Source organism: Orcinus orca, chromosome 20 (genome assembly GCF_937001465.1).
Source record: "Orcinus orca chromosome 20, mOrcOrc1.1, whole genome shotgun sequence".
NCBI lineage: Eukaryota > Metazoa > Chordata > Mammalia > Artiodactyla > Delphinidae > Orcinus > Orcinus orca.
Window position 1 is genome coordinate 33,478,442 of NC_064578.1, and position 20,448 is coordinate 33,498,889.

The 20,448-nt window shown below is 54.5% G+C and overlaps 1 protein-coding gene across 2 annotated transcripts in view; it reads right to left on the reverse strand.

Moving 5' to 3' along the window:
* The window catches only part of NKD1 (NKD inhibitor of WNT signaling pathway 1), an 86,348-nt gene that overhangs the window by 25,294 nt on the left and 40,606 nt on the right, over positions 1-20,448 (reverse strand). For both annotated transcript variants that reach the window (XR_004480664.2, XM_004264886.1), the window contains exon 4: positions 4,278-4,344. Coding sequence is in view for 1 of the 2 variants with exons in the window: in XM_004264886.1 (XP_004264934.1) it covers positions 4,278-4,344 (67 nt within the window). In the remaining variant the exon portion in view is untranslated. The remainder of the gene's footprint in view (positions 1-4,277; positions 4,345-20,448) is intronic.

Below are 20,448 nucleotides of genomic sequence, written 5' to 3' on the forward strand. Positions count from 1 at the left end.
CTCCGATGGGGTTGCAGGAAGACAACGTTCGAGCCATGCAGACTGGGACAGGCCCTGGACTCACAGTGGGGCTGCTCAGCCGTCCGGGTCTCAGTCCCAACACCACTGCTCTGCTCGGCAGGACCACGGCCAGGGAAGCAGAGACCCCACGGACTCTGCCAGGCGAAACCCGGCTTGGGCCAAATGAAGGCCTGCCTGGCAGCAGCCCTGGGAGCCTGGAGGGAGGGCCTGGCCCCCGTGGGAAGGGCCGCCTGACTCAGGGGCTTTTGGTCCTTAATGCAGGCAGGACTGGGTTCTGTGGAGTCAACTTTCTATGGAAGATGCCAAGCTGGTTGCACTCTGCCCACTGTCCCCTCCAAGCAAAGAGGTCAACAGACAAGAAACAGCCACGATACTGACACTCAGAGGGCAGAGGCTGCGGGTGAGAGGCGGGCGAGAGCTAAGACGCTGGAGAGAAGGGGCCTGCGACCAGGTCTCTCCCTCCTGACGGGAACAGTACTTCAGTCTTTGCTGGGTCGGGAGGACACCCCCAGACACAGGGCTTCCCGGATGCCTGACACCAATGTCCACCTTGGGCCACAAGCCACAGGCTGCCACCACCTGTCGTCCTGTCCAACTGGGGAGGTGGGGACGTCGGGTGGGCACTGGAGTGAAGTGTGGGATGACCCTCCCCAGTCCTCAGCGCCCTGCTGGGTCAGCAGAGGTAGGTCCCTCTGGCCACCCCGCCACCCCCCCAGCTCCCAAGCCGCGGGTCCCGCCCTCCACACCCGGCCAGCTCTGGAGCGCGGGACTTTTCATGCTTACTTTGTTCTCTGCACAGTTCAAAAGGAGCTCACAGCCCCAGCCCTAGCTCCAAGCCCAGCCTTAATCTCCCATCCCGTGAGCTCCCAGCTGGCCAGTTAAGGCAGTTAAGACGCTGGATTAGGGCCGGCTTTACATAACAACGCAGGAGCTAAAGCCATCCTCTCCTGGGATGGCTAAAAGACTTCTTTTTATCTTCACGCCTCAGATGGCCTTTTTTTCCCTTAACAGCCCTCCAGCCAGCCAAGAGGCAATGAACTTGGCCGACAGGAAGACAAAGAAGAGATTCAGGATTCAGCTTGCTCTCCCTTGGCCCGAGGCACAGAGGGATGCCCGCAGCCCCAGCTCCAGGCCAGGTGGACGCTTCTCCGTGGCCAGACTCGGCAGAGCTACTCTCACCAGGCCTAGCCGTGGGGTGGCCTGCCGTCCACAGCCATGTCCTTCATCCTGGGGCGGGAGGGGGCGCCTCGGACCTGGCGCCAACGGTGGCCGGAGAACCACAGACGGTCACTGGGGCCAGCATCACCTCCAAGGAGTCTCAGGGGCCACACAGGCAGGCCCAGAGCAGTCCCACCCTACTGCTTTATTTACACTATTTTCACTTTTTAATTCTGTTATTAGTCTTTCATTTCAAAGGAATATATGATCACATTCTTCTCGTAAAACTTAAAACGTGAATTACAGTTAATACTACAATCCTCTGACCACGCTTTCCAATTTTAGTCTCTTCCTCCCCTGTCCAGAAGGAACTACTCTTTCTGTCCGTCTAGACCTCTAGCTACACAACAGTATACATACATATGTGGTATACATTCATATATACAAGGAAATACAGAGTATTGTCTGGTACCGTTTTTTACATAAAAGATAACATACTGAATATAACACACCGCATCTCTCGGCAACCTGGTCTGTCTTACCTTTTGTGCTTCTGTGTAAGCTTTTGTTTGAAGAAAAGGGCTGGAAACTTGACCACCAGCAACCTGATCTAACCCCTCAGTTGGGAAACTGAGTCAGGCTAGTGGCTCCCAACCCCTCCCCTCGTCAGTGGTGGCACTGATGTGCCTGGACACCATGAGTGATTGGCAAGGTGCCCAGGCTGCCCTCAAAGCTCGACCTGCAGCTGGTGGGCCGTAGGGACAGACCAAGTGCCACCAATCTCCGCACTTTGCCCCGACAGGAGCTGGGAACCTCGGGCACCTCCTATTTATCCCCCATCCATCAACCAATGTTTGTAAGTACCACCCCACCGCAGTTCATCCTTCCTGCAAGGTGCCCACGTCCTCTGAGCAGCAACAGAGTCCACATCCCCACGCATCGTGTCACAGAGGGCGAAGGGGCCCCAAGAGGGAGGGGCCTGGCCAAGAGCCACAGCAAGTCACTGCAGGAGCGGGCAGGGGAGCCAGGTCTATGGGCTCCTAGGCCAAGTGCTCTTCCTACTTCATTACAACAGGGCATGCTCTGCACAGAGAGATCAAACAAAGCAGGGAGAGGTGGATTCTGTGGGCAGGCCGTTTCATGTCTGCAGGGAAAGATGCCTCATGTGAAATCAATTACATGATTTCAGACTGAGCCTCAGTGGCCAGAGAGGTGCCTCATTTGGGGTAGTGACCAGGGACCCAATAAATGATGAAGAGATAGACAGATGGTGAGATAGGTGGATGGCAACTGGAGGATGGTTAAATGGGTTAAGGAATGAGTGATGGATGAAGAAGAGATGGGCAGAGGATGGATTATGGGTGGCTAGGTGATAGATAAAGGCTGGCCAGCTGATGGATGGGTGACAAAAGAGTATGTAGATGAATGAATAGGCAGTGATGGCTGGGTGATAGGGGGAGCAACAAACGGATGGATGAGTGCTGGATGGGGTAGGTCATGGATTATTGGGTGGGCGATGAGTGAGTGATGGGTAGATGAATGGATAGATAGATGAGTGGACAGGTGGGTGCTTGGATAGAAAGTGAATGGGTGGTGGATGGAATAGATGGAAGGATGAATGAACAAGAGGATGAACTTGCTAAGTTACCAGGTGAATGAGCAAATGAATAGAAAATGGAATGAGTGCTGAAGCCCACGTAATCAAGGTCTGGGGTCACCTCAGCCTCCAGACCCTACATCCTGCAGACCTTTACCTGACTGCCCAGATCTACTCTAGGCACCAAGCCCCAGCGTCTTTCCATGGAGCTGAGGATAATAGCTGAGGCTCGGGGGAGCCCAGGGCACAATAAGAATCGAAGCCACTGAATCCCTGAGTGTAGCCACCAGATCCACAGGCAAACATGCTCAAGGGAAACACCGCAGAGCCTGGACAGAGCTGTCTGTTCCCCTTCTCTTCAGGACCTGCTCGAATTTAAGCAAAGCCTGAGAGATATCTGGGTCTCCAGCCAGCCTCCAGCTCCTGGGCTACTGAATGAATCTCTCAAAATAGCGCTTCTCAAAGTACAATGAGCATACAAGTTATCTGGGGAGCCTATTGCAGGGCAGAGTGGATTCAGTAGCCTGGGTGGAGCCAGGGATTCTACATTTATCACAGCTCTCAGGCCCCACGTGGCCACAGTCCTCAGGTCTGGCCCAGGCTCTGCTCCAGAACCTCCCGGCACAGTCTCCTCTCCTGTCAAGGCCCTACAAGCCCTCCAAGGCCTAGATTCCCCCCAGAGACCCCGGGGCCCCCAGCTCTCCTAACAGCTGCCTGTCCTGGTCCCAGCAGAGAGGGCTTTACTGTCATAAGGCTGCCCCAGTTCGGTGATGCTCTCCTCTGATTCAGAGTAAAAAAGGGAAATGCTATCCCTTTCAGCAAATGCTTTCTGATCCCATCCGGTCCTTTCACCAACTCAGGGAATCAGGCAGGAAAAGGCCCTCGTTCCCATTCTACAAACATGGAAACTTGGGCTCCGAAAGGGTACATGGCTTCCCAAAGTCAAATCAGCATGCCAGTGGCTGGCCGGCCCTCTGCTCGAGTGTCCTAATTCTTTCTACAATGCAGTGCTTCTCCTTGAAGAAAGAAAGGAGTGAGAGCTACAGAGGAGAGCTCTGGGGAGGGGCTGGGGGTGTTCGTGCGTGTGCACATACCCGTGCTCCAGGTGAGTGACACAAGCAGAGAAACACAAGGGCTACTTCATGCAGTGCTCACTACATACCTAACTCTGCTTGAGGGGCCTATGAGTGGTCACTATGCTCACCTCCAACAGGGAAGCTGAGGTCAAACAACCTGTTCAAGACCCCACGGCTAACACGGAGCAGGGCCAGGATGTGAGCCTGGGTGGTCTGAATCCACTCCCGGAGTGGACCTACGAGATGCTACACTTCCCTCTTGCTTCTCACTCCACCTACACCCAGCCCACCCCCACCAAGAGTCAGAGTCCTGTCCTCCTCCACCTGGTCTGCCGGTTTTCTGGAGGGTACTTGGGGCATGAGGTAGACCAGATGGCCCTTCCCCACCTCACTGCCTTTGGGAAGAAAGCAATGGACTCCAATACCTTCTAACCGAAAGTCTTCCTCTTCCTCCTCGCTGAGCGTTTCTCTGAAAACTTCGCCCACGAGCTCCTACAGGAAGAAAAAGCAGGGATATTAAAGGAGTATTGGGGTCAGGTAGGAACCTGGCATCATTACGGCCAAGGTGGCATTGTGAACGTGTGTGTGGCTGGTCGCAAAGAAGCAGGGACCCTGTTCTGATTGGAATTTAGGTCAACTATGTAGATCCTATCACACTTGAAAAGTTAATCGCTGCACTACTTTTTAGGAACTAAGTTATTCTCAGCTTATAGCCCGCCACAAAACATTACACAGGACCACACTTCTCCCCCGGAAAGGGAGTTCCACCCTCCACCCTGGAAAAAGACAAAGATGAGATCAGAAAATGTCCCTCCTCTATCCCTCTGAGCCAACTTGATGGACTCGGGACCATAGTCACCCATGTGGGTCCCAAGAAGAGACCTCAGTTTGGATCCTTCCTCTACCAGAGGGTCCCAGGTGGGCTGTCTTGGTGGGTTTATAAAGAGGGCCTGGTGTGCTATAGAGGGGGCTCCCTAACACAAACCCAAACTCTTCAGCACAATATCTAGAAAGCTATAGGCTCCGCCTTCAACTGACCTTCAATCACGCCTCCTGCATCTCCCCCAACACACGCACCTTCCAGCTACTGGCCTGCACACGCCTTGCCTTGGTCCCCAAGCATGAGTTAAAAATGTCCGGTATCTCATCCCATGTAGCAGAGCTGCTCCCAATCAGTGGTGAGGCTGCCACTCAGGTGTTGTCAGGCTGGCAAGGGAAGTTTGTTTGGTCCACAGGCTGGGAGGCTGGGAAATTTCTGGGATGGCAATAAAGGTCCCACCTATCTGACCCCACCCCAGTAGGACAACTCTAGGTACAGAGGAGAACAGACTAGCGCTTGTCAAACCGTCTTCTGTATTTACTGATATTCTGCCAGGAGGAGTGAAGTGATCAAAAAAGACTGTTTTAAACAAAGGTAAACGAGACCCCTTACTGCAGGACTTACTATGGTAACGGATGCTGCGGATATCTAAGTAGTAGCTTATGCTGCATCCCTCAGACCTATTTAGACCATGAAGTTTTGTTTTTCAAAAGCATCACATGGGATTTGTGTTCTGAGGAACCCACGTTGGGAAACGCTCCTCTTTGGGGGAGGAGAGATGAGGTTGGGGGGGTGGGGTGTCACACCGCTTTATCTTTTTTAATGCCCACAGGATGCTGTGGCAGTGCTTCTTGAACCACAAAAAGGCAAGCAATAAAAAAGCCCAAACTCAGCAGCTCTCACCAACTTCTCCTTTTGAAAAAGAAAGAAAAAAAGTATAAAGAAAAAGAAAAAACACCCTCTTCTTGAAAAATCAGAAGAAAAAAAACCCTGCACTGGAGATGCTTGAAAGAAAAACCAGAGCTCGCCTTGATTAACAAAAGAAAAACAATGCTTTGTATAGCTGATCTTATCAATTGGACACAGCTGGAGATAAGTCTCTTGCATGCATGTTTTTTAAAGATGAACAGCTAACGTTTTATGGATTAGAGATGGTTTTCTCTGTTCTCTTTCTTCTTTCAAATCGTTCTGGGGCATTACACACTCTTCCTTAGAGGTTGTTCAAATGTGGTCATTCAGACTCCTGGTGTCCCATGGACTTCAAAACCAGGCTGCTTTATTCCTCGAGTCAGGATGTCTTCTCTCTCCTCCTCTGCCAATTATTATAATCACCGAACACTTCCTGGGCTTGTAAACTGGCTGTTTGTGTTAACAGAGCTGGAGTTGACGGGGGAACTGGGAGACGGTGACAGGAAAGGGCCGCACTCGGCTGGCATCATTAGATGGCTGGGATGCCCCAGCAGCCAATTAGAGTCGATCTTTCATGCCAGAGGAAGACGGAGGCCGCTTCCCTGGAAAGGCTGGCAGGCAGCGCTTCCTCACAGGAGCGGGCGACCATCTTCAAGGGAAACGACACACCTGATTGTGCTGGGGCCTTGTGGAGGCTGGGAGCCGGCGCTGACCTCTGTGCCATCCTGACCACTCCTGGCAAGGCCGACAGGACCCGTGAGGTGGAAACTTTTGAGCACCTGCATCTTTTTACTGGCACACTCAGAGGAGTTTAAAGACTCCAAATGTCACCAGCAGCAAAGCAGCCGTCTGGAAGCCCTATAACGATGCCTCGCGGTGTGTATAACACACCCACAGTCATCACTCTGATGACGGCTTCAATGCTCTCTGAGAAGAACTGTCAGCTGAGAGGACCCAGCTCTCTGACATATTAAAGATATGTCTCTGCATATTAAAGCAGAGTTCTGGCAAGTTCTGGGGTCGGTCTCTTCCCGGTAAACCTTACCCTGCTCTGTATAACAGATCGAAGGGCCCTCAGCACCGTGGTCCGCTGACACACAGTGCAGTGCAGGTGCCCAACTCTGGCAAAAATTCATTTCCTCCACTGACCCAGACAGCCCGGGGCCTGAGGAGTGCCGTGTCTGTGGTCCTCAAGCTTTGAATCACTGCGCCAGAGGCAACGTAAACTGTTGAGCCAGACACAGGATCACATCCTGGCTCCACGGCCGCCCTCGCCCTGGATGTGGCGCCAGCCACTGCCTTCTGCGAACCTCAATCTACTTACCTGTAAAATGGGCATATGGTGATAAACCACAACAATAAGAAGACAGCTGACACTTATTGTGCCTTTCCTATGTGTCGAGCACTTTATATTATCTCCCTTTATCATCATAGCAGCCCTGCTCTTTCCATCTCTCAAGGAACAGATGCTCAAAAAATGATTTGCAACTTGTAAAGTGAGAGGTAGAATTGCTATTGTTTTTTTTCTACAAAGCAAGTGCCCCAACCCTCAAGGAATGAGACAGGAAAATGATGCCAATGACAGTCACTTACATCACCAAGCACTCATGATGTATGAGGCACCGACCAACTGGAATCTTCACCAGAACCTCTGGAGAACAGGGTTCCCAAGAGCCCTGGCTTTAAACAAGGAGGAGCCTCCAAGAGGCCCGGCGACTGGCTCTGGGTCATCAGCAGAGCCAAGACTTGAGTCACCTCCTTCCAGTGCCTGGCCTGAGCTTGTACAGTGGAATCGGGGCTCCTGTGGGCATGGGGACAGAGGTGGCCAAGAGTCCTGCCACTTGCCAGGGACCAAGAATCACGCTTAAAGAAGTGCAAGAAAACAGCCCAGCCAGCAGCTCCAGTGGGTCAGGGGCCAAGTACTCCCATCTGTCCTGCAGGACTCAAAAGCCCCACGGCTCCTCCCCCGTAGATTTGGGACAGGGCCAAGAGTCAGCCGGGAGCCCTGCATGCAGGCTTTGGGGCCAGGCCCTCAGGACCATCCTGCAGGAAGGCACTTGTACCCCTCGACAGCCACGAGCCCCAGTGGGAACCCTAGCACGGAGAGTGCAGGGCACGGAACTGGCGTTGCTCAGACCTTGGTTCAAATTCCAGCTCTGCATCACACAAGCCGGTCATCTGGGGGAAGGAGCTTTATCTCCAGTGTGCCTCAGTCTCCCCAGCTGTGCATAGGGATGAGAGCAGTCACACTGTCTCAGGGTGGGTGTGAAGATCGAGCAAGCCATTGCACGAAAAGTACTTAGCATTACAGCTGATACCACGATGGGGGCTCGACAGACAGTATTTACTGTTTATTACTCCGACTCTTATTGTCAAATGGCTACCAGAACGTTGCTGGGCAAAGCTCAGACCCAAAGTGCCCCTGCAGACACCGAGAAACACGCTCTTCTCCTGCCTGGTGCACATTTCTAGCGCTTTGCATTTAATCCCCAGGGCAGTCCTTTGAGGAAGAACCACTATTATCCCCACTTTACAGATGATGAAACTGAGGCACATAGAGGTTAAGTGACTTGCCCAAGGTCACACAGCTAGTAAGTGTCAGAGCCAAGATTGAAGGCAGGCTGCCTGGCTCCAAAACCCTTACCCTTCACCACTGCCCTATAGGAAGCCCACTCGGGGCATGGTATGCAGTGATCTCCCTTTGTCCACTCAGCCGTCACTCTGGCCCCCTGGTGCCAGGCCCCCTCTGCTCTGGCCTCCAGGACAGTCAAGACTCAGCCTCTGCTCCAAATTCTCATCAAACACTTTCCTGGATCCCCAGACCTTCTGCCCCACCCAGCCTGGTGCCAGGCTGCCTCCTGCCTAGTGGCCGGGCTTGGTGGCCTCTCAGGCCACAGGATCCGGACCTGCCTCCCTCCCAAGTCCCAGCACTGCCCTCCTCTGCCCCATGCTGGGCCCCAGGAAGACAGGGCAGCTCCTCCGGGTGCCGAGAGTGCAGCCAGCACCAGCCCAGAGCCCAGAACTGCAGGCACAATGCCTTATAAGGCCTCCGGAGACGGGAACCCACATCAAAACAGGGCCTTGGGGAGCGGGCTGGAGTTCGGTTGGGGTTTTTCCTCTTTGTCTTTGAGACTTCATAACCCTGAGCTTAATATCTCTCCCCATTGCCTGCCCCAGCAGTTCTTTGTCAATCTTTCTGTTCTCTAAGAGCTAACAGATGTTAGTGCCACGGGGTTTCAAAGGAAACTCCTGGTGCCCACAGAACACGGCACAACTTATAGATTCCAAGAATGCACAGGGCTGGGACATGCCGGGGGAAGAGAAGGGTGGGAGGCAGGACCCAGCCACCCTGTAACCCTTAGATCCAAGCAGTCTGCCCTGGACCTGATCCAGGAAATTCCTGGCGAGCTCCCTCTTCCCAGCACACTGCACAGAGGCAGCGTTCCTGGGGAACTGGCGCTGCTGTGGGCAGGCCCCTTGGAGAGCAAGCTCTGGCCGGTCAGGGCAGGGATGCTCTGTTCCCAGAACCCAGCCGGACCTGGGAGGCAGGCGCCTGCCTGCCCGCCCTTGGGAGCTGAGTGATAGCAGATACTTTACTTAACCCCTCTGGGCCCCATTTTACTCTTCTGTAAAACGGGGATTTCGATGTCAAAGAGAACTCCGTACGAAAGTGCAGACAAAATACCTAGGACGGTGTCTGATGCAAAGGTAGGAACACAAGCATGAACTTCTCTCCTCCTTCTGTAGCGCCCTACTCCTGCCACGTGCTCAGAAGAGCCTAACCCTAATACCCAGTGATTCAATGCCTCAGTGTCTACCCTGGGACAACACTCAGGCGTGGGCACCAGGGAGGCATGTTCAAGTTCAGTGATGTTGAGGGCAACGTTGTTCCTATCAACCCACAGTCAGAAACACGCCGAATGCCCGTCAAAGGAAAGTATGCTAGATCTACGCAGTGGAAAACCACATAGTGGCTCAAAAGAGTCAGGCAGACCTGTACACACTGACACACAGAGCCCATGCCACATGGAAGACACGCAGGGTATGATGCTACGTGCGTACCCAAGAAAGCACCAAACACACACATGTACCGTGAGATCACCCACATCCCAATATCCCGTGGTACCCAACATCCATGGCTACCCCCAAGGAGGGGAAGGAGACGAGATGGAGGGAAATAGGAGTCACAAACTTCAACTTTATCAGAATTGTTCTAATTTTTAAGATAAGTATATTCATGTGTCACCTGGGTCATTAAAACCTGCTTTAACAAAACCGCACCCAATAACCCACTTGACAAAAAAGGGGACTGAGGATCAGCCAGGAGATTAAGTGGCTGGTCCAAGGTCACTTAAGGAGAGAAAAGTGGCAGGGCTGGGCTAGGGCCCCCAGGCCCCGGGCTCCTTGTCCTGAGAATGGGGCAGCAGGCCACGACGATTCTCATGGTCCCCTCAAGCACAGACCTTCTGGGGCTCCAGCCCCCTCCCCCAGTAGGGGGCCAGCTCCTTCTCCTGGGCTACAGTCAGGAATCAAGAGTGAGAGGAAAACCAGGGCCGTCCACTTTCTGGGCTTCAATGTCCCCAACTCCAACATATGCCTCTAACTTGTGGACCTTTTATACTTCTGCCCCTCAGAGACTTCTCTGGCCTCCCAAGTCTGCTCTACCCGCAAGGGCGGGAGGAAGGGATAGAGGGTGCTGGCAGCAGCATTAGGAGGGGGGGCTTCTGGGGGCCCTGGCTCCAGGGCTGGGGATTCCCTCCTCCCCAGGGATGGAAGGGAAACAGACTCACTCTTCCGGGACCTGATTTCAGCAGAACCCAGATCTCAAGGGGCAGCTTCCAAAGAGAAATGGTACCTCCTCTCAAATGAGCAAAATGGGGCAGAGCCCTCAGCCACTCCCCTGAGGACACCGCAGCCTCCCGTGGTCGCGGGTCACCCGTGGGCACTACAGGCCCGGCACCTGTCCCCCAGCATCCGCTAAGCTAAGTGGAGTCATCCCCGGGATCTTTCTCACGGGAGCTGGCGGGAAAGACGTCTTCTCTGGTGCCAAGGCTGCATCTAATCTCCTGTCCAGCTGTTGGAGAAGGCCCACCCCAGGAGAGAGCTCCCACAGGGACAGAGAGAGGCCAAGGCTGGGAGAGGGCGCTCGCTCACGGCCTCAGCCCCAGCCTTCTGTAACAAGTAGGCTCCCCAAGGGCAGGGATCCGGGTCTGTTTTGCTCTAGGACAGTGCCTGATGCATAGTAGACAATAAATATCTGTTGGATGAATCCTGAGTCAGGCCCACCCTCACCGGCCTTTCCTGGGGAAGGACAGTTACAGAAGCCACTAAATTGCCTTCCTTGTTCACACCAATTCAGGTCACTTAGAGCCGGAAGCTCCAACCCCCAAAACCCCCAGCACGGAGCCACAGTCTCCTAAAACCCCAGCCCAAGATTCCCAGCCAAGCTTGGAAGCCAGAGGGAGGAAGCTGCCACCGCCTGCTTTGCTGCAGCGCCTCCACGAGTGTCCCCAAGCCCAGCCCCACAGCGGGAGCCAAGCGAGCTGGGCGGAGGAGGGGAAGGCAGGCCCGCAGAGTTGGCCAGCGTGTTTGGCCCGCGAGGACCAGGTCTGCAGGACTCCAGGGATGTGCGGCAGTAATTAAAATTCCTCAGATTTCTCCCTGGCTGCTTTTAATCTGCTCGAGGTGTAATCCCTGGGCCCACATCCCAGGGACTCCAGCCTGAGCTTCCTTCCTGGACTTGAAGGATTGCTTCTCAGGAAGGTGGGCCGTGGGCAGGGAGTGGGACGGCGGGGAGGGCTTCTGACCCTTGGCGCCAGACTCTGGGGCCACCACATCCCCTTCCTCTGAGCCGCAGGTCCTAGACCCTACAGGGTACAAATAATCCCCAAAGATGGGTTTGTCCCGTCCTGGAGACACGGCCGGCCCCAGGCAGCAAAGAGCCAGCAAAGTCCACTCCCTGGGCTGTCACCCCAGCGAGCTGTCAGCATCCATAAGCCATCGTCCCAACTTCCCCCGGAACTGGGTCCCACTTGGGCTACCACGAGTACTTCATACGTTTCTTTAAATTGGCTCTCTCTCTCTTTTTTTTTAAAACTAGTCTTGCCGTAAGCAAGAAGATCAATAAAATCGTGTGTGTGATGTCCTAGTTAGAGTTGGGGTTTTAAAAAATATCATGCAGGGGCTTCCCTGGTGGCGTAGTGGCTGAGAGTCCGTCTGCTGTTGCAGGGGACACGGGTTCGTGCCCCGGTCTGGGAGGATCCCACATGCCGCAGAGCGGCTGGGCCCATGAGCCATGGCCACTGAGCCTGCGCATCCGCAGCCTGTGCTCTGCAACGGGAGAGGCCACAGCAGTGAGAGGCCCGCGTACCGCAAAAAAAAAAAAAAAAAAAAAAAAAAAATCATGCATATGAAACAAATACAGGACCATTGAAATACAAGATGTCCACCACTGACCTCAAGGGCCATCCCCCCAGCAGAATGCGGAACGTGCTCCGGGAACCACAAGGTTTAAGGAGCCCAAAGCGGAAGTGTGTGCCCACCTCCACTCTGAGCCATCAGTCTCTTTCTGACAGGTGGGAAGAGGGGAGGCACCGGGCAGGTGAGGCAAGCAGCTGGTGAGGTTGGATGAAAGAAGGTTCTCATGGCCCAACAGATGCTCCTCCCCCCTCCCCCCCAACCACAGGCCCTCCTTCTAGAGCTCATGCTTTTGGAATGTGATTTCTGGACATGGAGAAAATGGCTGATGCCAGCAGAAGATGGCAAAGTTTAGCATGACCCAGAAGGCGCCCTAGCCTCCAGCCCCCGGGATTTCAGCGCTCTTCGGAGGAGATGACCCAACGCAAGGCAGATTGTCCAGGCTGGGCGGAGAACGGGGCTTGCGGCTGCGTGAGTGGAATTTTCCTACAAGTCAGTGTTCAAAGGAGTTTCTACATTGGAAATCAGGATCCAACGGGCTTGTCGGGGCGTGGGAGTAACTGAGGTCACGAATATAAAGGACTCAGTGATAATCATAACCAGCGTTTCTTTGGTTAGGGCCCGGCATGTGCCAGCGCTCCGCTCAGCACGTTACGTGCGCTGCTAAATGCTCCCAACAGCCCTACGAGCTGGGTGCCGCTGTCGCCCGGCTTCAGCCACCAGGAAACTGAGGCTTAGAGAGGTTAAGTGGCTCACTGGACGGTCTGATTTTGACCCTGGCTCCTCTGCTGTGTGCTGAGTGACTCTGTACAAATGATTTCACCTGTCTGTGCCTCGGTTTCCCCATCTGAACATGGAAACGACGCCCCCCCCCCCCCCAGCGGGGCAGCTGCAGAGGGGAAATGGGAGCACTGATGGAAGCGTGCAGCACACACCAGGCAGTCAGCATGTCGTCAGCACAGCTGTTCCTTCTCTCTCTGGGCCCCGTTTCATTCTCTGCCCCCCCATCCCCTTCCACCCCCGCTGTCTTCGGGACGCCGTACAGCTGATCAAAGCCGGACCCGGCAGGGCCTCAGTCACCCTACGAGGCCTCAAGCAGCGTCCCCGGCAGGCTGCCTGCACTCAGCACCTCTCAGAGTCTCTGCCTCCTGCCTGGCCACTGGCCAGCCATGCCACCGCCAGCTGACCCTGCCACGCGACCGGTCTGCCATGCCACTGGTCATCACACCACTGGCCTCCACGCCGCCGGCCTGCCGTGCCCCGCAGCCGAGTGCTGATAACGGGAGAGGCCAAAGGGGCTGGGGTGCGCCTCTGATGGAGCAGCTGGGCCTGCCTCTGCCAGCAGCTCCTGGCCTGGGGACAGGCCCCAGGTCTGCTGCCAGGGTCCAGCGCGTGTGCCCTGCCGAGCAGGGTGGCCGTGAGCCAGGCTGCTTATGACAGACGGCGCTGTCGTCTGTTGAGCAGAAAACGGGGCCTCCCCAGACCACGGGCCACTCGTTGTGGGGAAAGGTTGTGTGCCCTCCCCCGGGGCCAAGGCCAGCCCAGCTGGGGGCCCCGTGCGGCCAGGGTACCCAGGGAAGTGTGGTATTTGTCTCAGCCTTGAGAGTGAGACGCTTAGGCTCTTGCTTCTGCTAATTTAAATAGATAGATGAATAAGATCCTCTTGTTTCGAATATCCCGAGTCCTCGTCAATTTCATGAGCGAAGCAGAGAACAAGGGTGTGGGCCAGACTCTGGGGCCGTCCTGCTACACACACACAGGCTCGCTCTCTCTCTCTCTCTCTCTCTCTCACAGACACACACACACACACACACACACACACACACACACAGAGCCCACCCCATCTGGCCCTGAAGTTCTTGCAGGAGTCATCTTCCTGCCCCTCTGATCCTAGCTGACACCAGGCCTGCCTTCCTCTCTCCTGGTCCCTCACCTCACCCCCAAACCCCAGCTTTGACGACCCCTCACCATCACTCGCACCAGCTGGACCGCCTGCCTCAGGGCCTCTAAACCTTGCCCATGCTCTTTCCTCTGCAGGGAGAGCCCTCTCCCCTCGACTGCCGGGTGAAGTCTTACCCCTGCCCCCGCTCTGGCGTGACTGCTGCTTCCCAACATCCCCACTCCACCGAACTGGGACAGAATCAAGGGTCACCCCTCTGGACTCCCAGAGGACTCAGTTCCTTCAGGATCTTAGTTGATGATGTGTCGCCCAATCTGTGCCTCAGTGTCCACATCTGTAAAATGGGCCTGTGACCCAGGAGTGCCCTGAGGGTCACACAAGAGGCCGCCATGAAAGAACAGAAGAGTTAAAGACACTGGGAGTGAGGGGTCCCAGGGTCCATAGTGCTGTCAGGTGGGTGGGCAGGTGAGGAAGAGCCTAGAGTCTGATCCCATTGTCTTTATAAAGAAAAGAGGCATATTCTCCGGAATGTTTCCGGAAGGACACGCAATAGTAGTGGCTACTCTTGGGGAGCTGAGGAGCTGTCCCGCCAGCTGTCCAGCTTTCTAGACTGTTTGGATTTTGTATTGTCTCTCTTCTTTCTCTTTCTTAAACCGAGAACAGGCAATGGTTTTTTGCTGTTGCTTTTGTTTTGGGGTTTTTCCCTTTTTTTGGCCACGCTACACAGCTTGCGGGATCTTAGTTCCCTGACGAGGGATCAAACCCGTGCCCCCTACGGAGGAAGCGCAGAGTCCTAACCACTGAACTGTCAGGGAATTCCCTACATGCGACGTTTTTCTATTAGAAAGAAATTACATTTTGAAATTAAACTTGATCCATGAAGAAGAATGACGCGGCTCCCCTGCCTACCTGACAGCTCCATCAAGCCGCTGGGCCGGCATCTCACACCTCACGTGTCCCAGCCCTGCTCCCGATTTCTTCCCTGTGTCCAACTGGGGCAGCTTCGTTTTTCCTGTTGCTCAGGCCAGAAACCCGGGAGTCATCCTGCCACGTCTATTCCAACCCTTCTGTTCAATCCACCACACATCCTGTTGGCTCTGCCTTTAAAAGGTACCCTGGGGCTTCCCTGGTGGCGCAGTGGCTGAGAGTCCGCCTGCCGATGTAAGGGACACGGGTTCGTGCCCCGGTCCGGGAAGATCCCACATGCCGCGGAGCGGCTGGGCCTGTGAGCCATGGCCGCTGAGCCTGCGCGTCCGGAGCCTGTGCTCCGCAACGGGAGAGGCCACAACAGTGAGAGGCCCGCATACCGCGAGAAAAAAACAAAAAAGGTACCCTGACACCAGGTCCTCACCTCCTCCACATCCACCCTGTGTTCCAGGCCATGCAGAGAGGCCATCCTCCCTCGCCAGGATGATGATGATCATTTTCTATTCTCTGCACCCACCTCCCGTCCCATTTCCCAGTCCTCCTAACGCCCCGCAAAGCCCCACCTAATCTGCTGCATCACCTCCCTACCCTCATCTGTTACTTCTGTCACTCTTCCCCAGCCACCCAGGCCCCCTTGCTGTTGCTCAAACATGCTTGGCACTACCTCAGGGCCTTTGTACTTGCTGTTCCCTCTGCCTGGAATTCTTTTGCCAAATATCCCCTCCTCCCACCCCTCCTTCACGTTTTCGTCACTGTCACCTCATCACCTGGGTGAGGGCTTCCAAATCCCCCTATTTGTTTATTTATTTGTTTGTTTGTTTGTTTTTGGCTGCATTTGGTCTTTGTTGCTGCGCGTGGGCTTTCTCTAATTGTGGCGAGCAGGGGCTACTCTTCATTGCAGTATGCAGGCTTCTCATTGCCGTGGCTTCTGTTTGTTGCAGAGCACTGGCTCTAGGCACACGGGCTTCAGTAGTTGTGGCACACAGGCTCAGTCGCTGTGGCACATGGGCTTAGTTGCTCCGCGGCATGAGGGATCTTCCTGGACCAGGGCTCGAACCCGTGTCCCCTGCACTGGCAGGCAGATTCTTAATCGCTGCGCCACTAGGGAATTGCCAAACCCCCCTATTTAAAATTGCAGCGCCCCCTCCACCCCCTCACCCTCCTCCCTGCCTCGGTTTTCTCTGGGGCACTTACCGCCATGTGACACACACATCAGTGCCTGACAGAGGAGGCATGCAACGAATACATGTTGACGACTAAACGCGGCTCTATGTTTACTGACTCAGAAAGACATTCCCCGCATTTTCTTGAAAGAGAAAAGCAGTTGCCAAAGAGTAGAGAGCATCCGACTGCATCTGCTCAAATTATCTGCATGTGTTTCCATGCAATGCAGTCAGAGAGACCCATCTGGAGAGACCGGCACCAGAACGTTCCCAGAGGTTTGTTCCTGGGCGCCGGATTCAAGGTCGTCAGTTGTTTGCCACCAACGTGCATGAGGACTTCTACGATCAGAAGTAATAGCAAGGCATTTGGAAGAAAGCACATGAAAGCAAGCAAAAATGGGCCCACGAGCCAGTTCTAGAAGGACTGGCACACGGAAGTGTGCCAGCAGCGTCCTGGCCCCAACAGATGGTGAGGTTTGCAACTCTCCAGTGAACTGGGTGGTTTCCTGGTCCTAGCTGGGAGGGAAGGTGGAGGCGCTGGGCTTCTCTGCTCCCCAGACCCCACTGCTCCCTCCCCCAGCCACGCCATGCTCACCGACCATGAAGAGACCATTGCCAGAAAACCGCCACTTCCCAGTGCCTTAGGCTGCGCACGCATAGGAAGCCGAGGGGCTGGCAAGACCCCTCTTTGTGGTCATGTAATGCAGACAAGGCCTTGATTCCAGAAATGGCATGAGGCCAGCTGAGCATGTCAAACTGGGCTGTCACCGGGAGTGGGGGAGGGTGGCAGCTCCCTCCTCCCAACTCAACCATTGCACGCCAAATTCTGCATTTCCATTCTCAGGCAAGGAAGGGAGGGAGGGAGGGAGGAAGGGAAAAAGGTAGGTTTGGGGGATCAGGAAGGCAGCCCCTGCTGGTCTGGTCAGCAACCCACGTCTAGGACTACTGTCGCTACAGAGTGGTCCTCTGGGAAGTCCATGGAGCTCTGGAAGATGCTGTGTGGCCAGCATCCAAGGTCTGAGGATGCTTTTGGGTCTGGGGGCAAGAAGGCATCCATGGCAGTGACTTCACCCATCACACCTGTACCTTGTTCCTCTGCAGCCTTTGGGTCATCTGACTCACCCAACAACCCTGGGAGGTCAGTAAGGGAGCTATCACCCCCTTTTACAGATGAGGAGACTGAGGCTCTGAGAGAGGAGGTGAGAACGTGAGCAGTTGGGAGGTACAGGACCTCCTGGGAGGAAGGCTCTCGGGACAGGACACCTGGTGTGTGCCTGTGTGTAGCAGGAGAGAAGCCTGCAACACACGCACACACAGCCTCCTGGACCACAGGTGTTGGAGCCAGACTGGAACCCTCATTCAGAAAGGTCCAAACCCCTCTAAGAATGTCCCCCCAGAAAAACTCCATACAGATAAAATTGCACATTGAACCTTTTTGCGAACTTTAGGTTAAGGACTCTCAAGAGTACAGATGGAGAAACTGAGGCCTCAAAAAGTGACAGGATTTGCCCAGAGTCACAAAGCTGGAGAGTGGCAGACCCATGATCAGATCCAAAACCAGCAGCAAAGATGAGCCCCCACAGGGGCCAGAAATAAAGACCAGAGCCCCTCAACTCCACCGGAGGCCGGGGAGTGAGCACTTCCGTGAGCCGGGTTCCATGGCCCATGTAGTTCGGGGGAAATCCTGGGATCTGCTGGGGAACTTCTCAAGCCTTTACAGACTATTTGCATTAGGAAACCCTTCAAGTTGTCCACCGCATGCGGGATTTCCCCGACTCCTCCAGATCCTTTGATGTAGGCTCACCTCTCAGTCTCTTTCACCCCCCCAACCCTCTCCTCCAGTGGGCAGTCCCCGCCATCAGCCCACACCTGGGAGGTTTCTTCAGAGAACAGCCCTAGGGCTTTGTCTGTGGGGTCAAAGAACCCCAAACCCCACAGCCCGCCCCCACCAGGTAGCCCTGCGCCAGTTACCGCCTGGAGCAGAATGAAAGCCCAGCTTCCACACCTCCAGTGAGGACTGACTGTGAGCCACAGTTTATAGTCCAGAGCTCCCCACAGGGTCAGGCTAAAACCAAGACTTTGCCTGCAATTGCACCTTGCTTGCCTTCTTCCCCTTCTCTGTCCTGTCTCCTCCCCTCCCATACTGGCCTGTCCTGGGAGAGACAGAGAACAGACCTCCATGAATCACTGGCACACAATCCTCGTCTCAGGCTCTGCCTCCATGGTACCTGTGGCTCTGCTACCATGGTACCTCTACCTCCATGGTACCTAAGCCCTCTCTCCACTGAACTACCTGGGTAGTTGGAGGAATCCCGACACATTTGGTGAATTCACACAGAGCAGACAGGCCCGTTAGTCTCGGACAAGGCATCACCCCATGGCCAGGCCAGCAAGGTCAAGTACCAGGGGCCCTAATGTCAGGGTTCAGGCTTGAGTGGCAGGCAGGTGAGGACAGACATTTTTTCCCACCCACCATCCACCCCACCCCCACTCCAAGAAAGCCTCCCCTTCTTTGAGGCCTAATTCAAGTACAGGAAGTCCTCTCTGAGCACCTCACCCCCCCCCCCCCCCAGGACTTCTCTTGCTGACTACCCACAGCTCTCAGGGCGGCCTTCACAGATGGTGCCTTCAGGGGGAGTCCTAGGCTGAAGGAAAGCTCTCCGTCCCTTTCAACACCTCTGCACTGGGCACCTGTGACTTGGACCACCTCCCCCCACTCCCTTCAGCGTCCACTCCTCTTTCTTCTGGCAACACTCTGATCTTCCTTGGAGAGGCACGCCTCCACAGGCTCACCAGATTTCACAAATAAAAACATACGACACTCAGTGAAACTCGAATCTCAGATTCAATCATTGTTTTGTATGAGTATGTACCATGCAGTATTTGGGATATATTTATATTTTTAAAAATGTGTTATTTATCTGAAATTCAAATTGAACTGGGCACCCCGTATGTTATCTGGAAACCCTAGCCCTCCACCATTTTCATCCAAGAGGTGTGGACAGGGCTGATTTTTCCCCCTAACCCAACAAGGATGGACACATGTCCCAGGCCTGACCAATGAGAACTCTGCACAACCCGGGCCACAGGGATTGGCCAAGGCTGGGCACATGACCCAAGAAGGCCAGAGAGATGTTCTGTGATTGCCCAGAACATCTGCTCTCTTTCTGGTGACATTAATGAGATGTGAGGGTAGGGATCTGACACTGAGGAAAACATTTTACCTCCTCACAGGGAGAGTCTGTCTAAGAAAAAAGCCGTCACAGAGGAAAAGAGAACCAGGAGGTGAAACAAAAGAAAACGTGTCCTGACAATGTTGTCTGAGCACCTGGATCAAACTATGCCTGAAGCTAGTGCTTCCCCTAGTCTTTCAGTTACATGAGCCACTAAATGTCCCCTTTTTGCTTAAGCCAGTTTGAGCTTGTTTTCTGTCATGAATGAGTCATGCTCAATTCAGTCTCCTCTCACCCTACCCACCCCTGGCACAATGCTGGGCACAGAGCCCATGATCAGAGAGTATTTCAGTTGCATATGTCTGTAATGTTACACCTTACTGTGCAAGGTCATGTGGGATTATGGGAAAGCCTGGGCTTTCAAGTCAGGCAGGCTCACTTCCCACCCCAGCTCTGTCCCATCCTCATTCCAGGACCTTGCACAAATAACTCAAGTCTCGTGAACCTCAGTTTCCTCATCTGTAAAGCAAAGATACTAGTACCTATACCTGCCATGCCCATATAATGTCACTGCCCAAACCAGGACACTTTTGAGAGTGAAAAGGGGGCAATTTTAAGAACCAGGCCAGGACAATAGGAGTGGTTGGAACTGTCTTGGGTAAACAGGCCAGTGGTAGCCTGACCTACAGCTGACCTTACCCACCTCCACCTGACCCACGGTCAATGCCTTCCATCCTGTCCACCCTCCCCTCTGACCAGGACACTCCCCCCACTCTCTCCTTCTAGCTACTTCTGCCTCATCTTTAATGTCCCCTCTTGGAGAAGCCACCCTGAGGCCTCCAGACTTAGTATGGTCCCCCACTCTGTGTCCCCCAGCCGCCTGTGACACCCTCGTTGCCCTTAGTGGTCTGTATGACTACTACTTGTGGATGGCCAGTCTCCCCTCGTGGCTAAACCCATCAAGGACAGGGACTGTACATTTCCTCCTCATTACTGAAGGCCCTACAGACCTGGCACAGTGCCTGGAACACATAAAACAACAGCCAGAAAAGTAAACAGCTAACCCTCCTTTTTCTCCTCTCTGCAGATCCTGTATTTTCTCCGCGTTGATAAAACCATCCTGGGTGAGATGTCAAGCAGGGCCCAATGGGACTAGGATGACGGAGTAGGGAGGGTGTGGGGCAGGGGCACAGCCTGCCCCCAGCCGGCCAGGACATGCTAATAATGATCTCAGAGCCAGTGACTCTGGGGACAGCAGTCCCAGAAGCCCCCGCCCAGCTCGGCAGC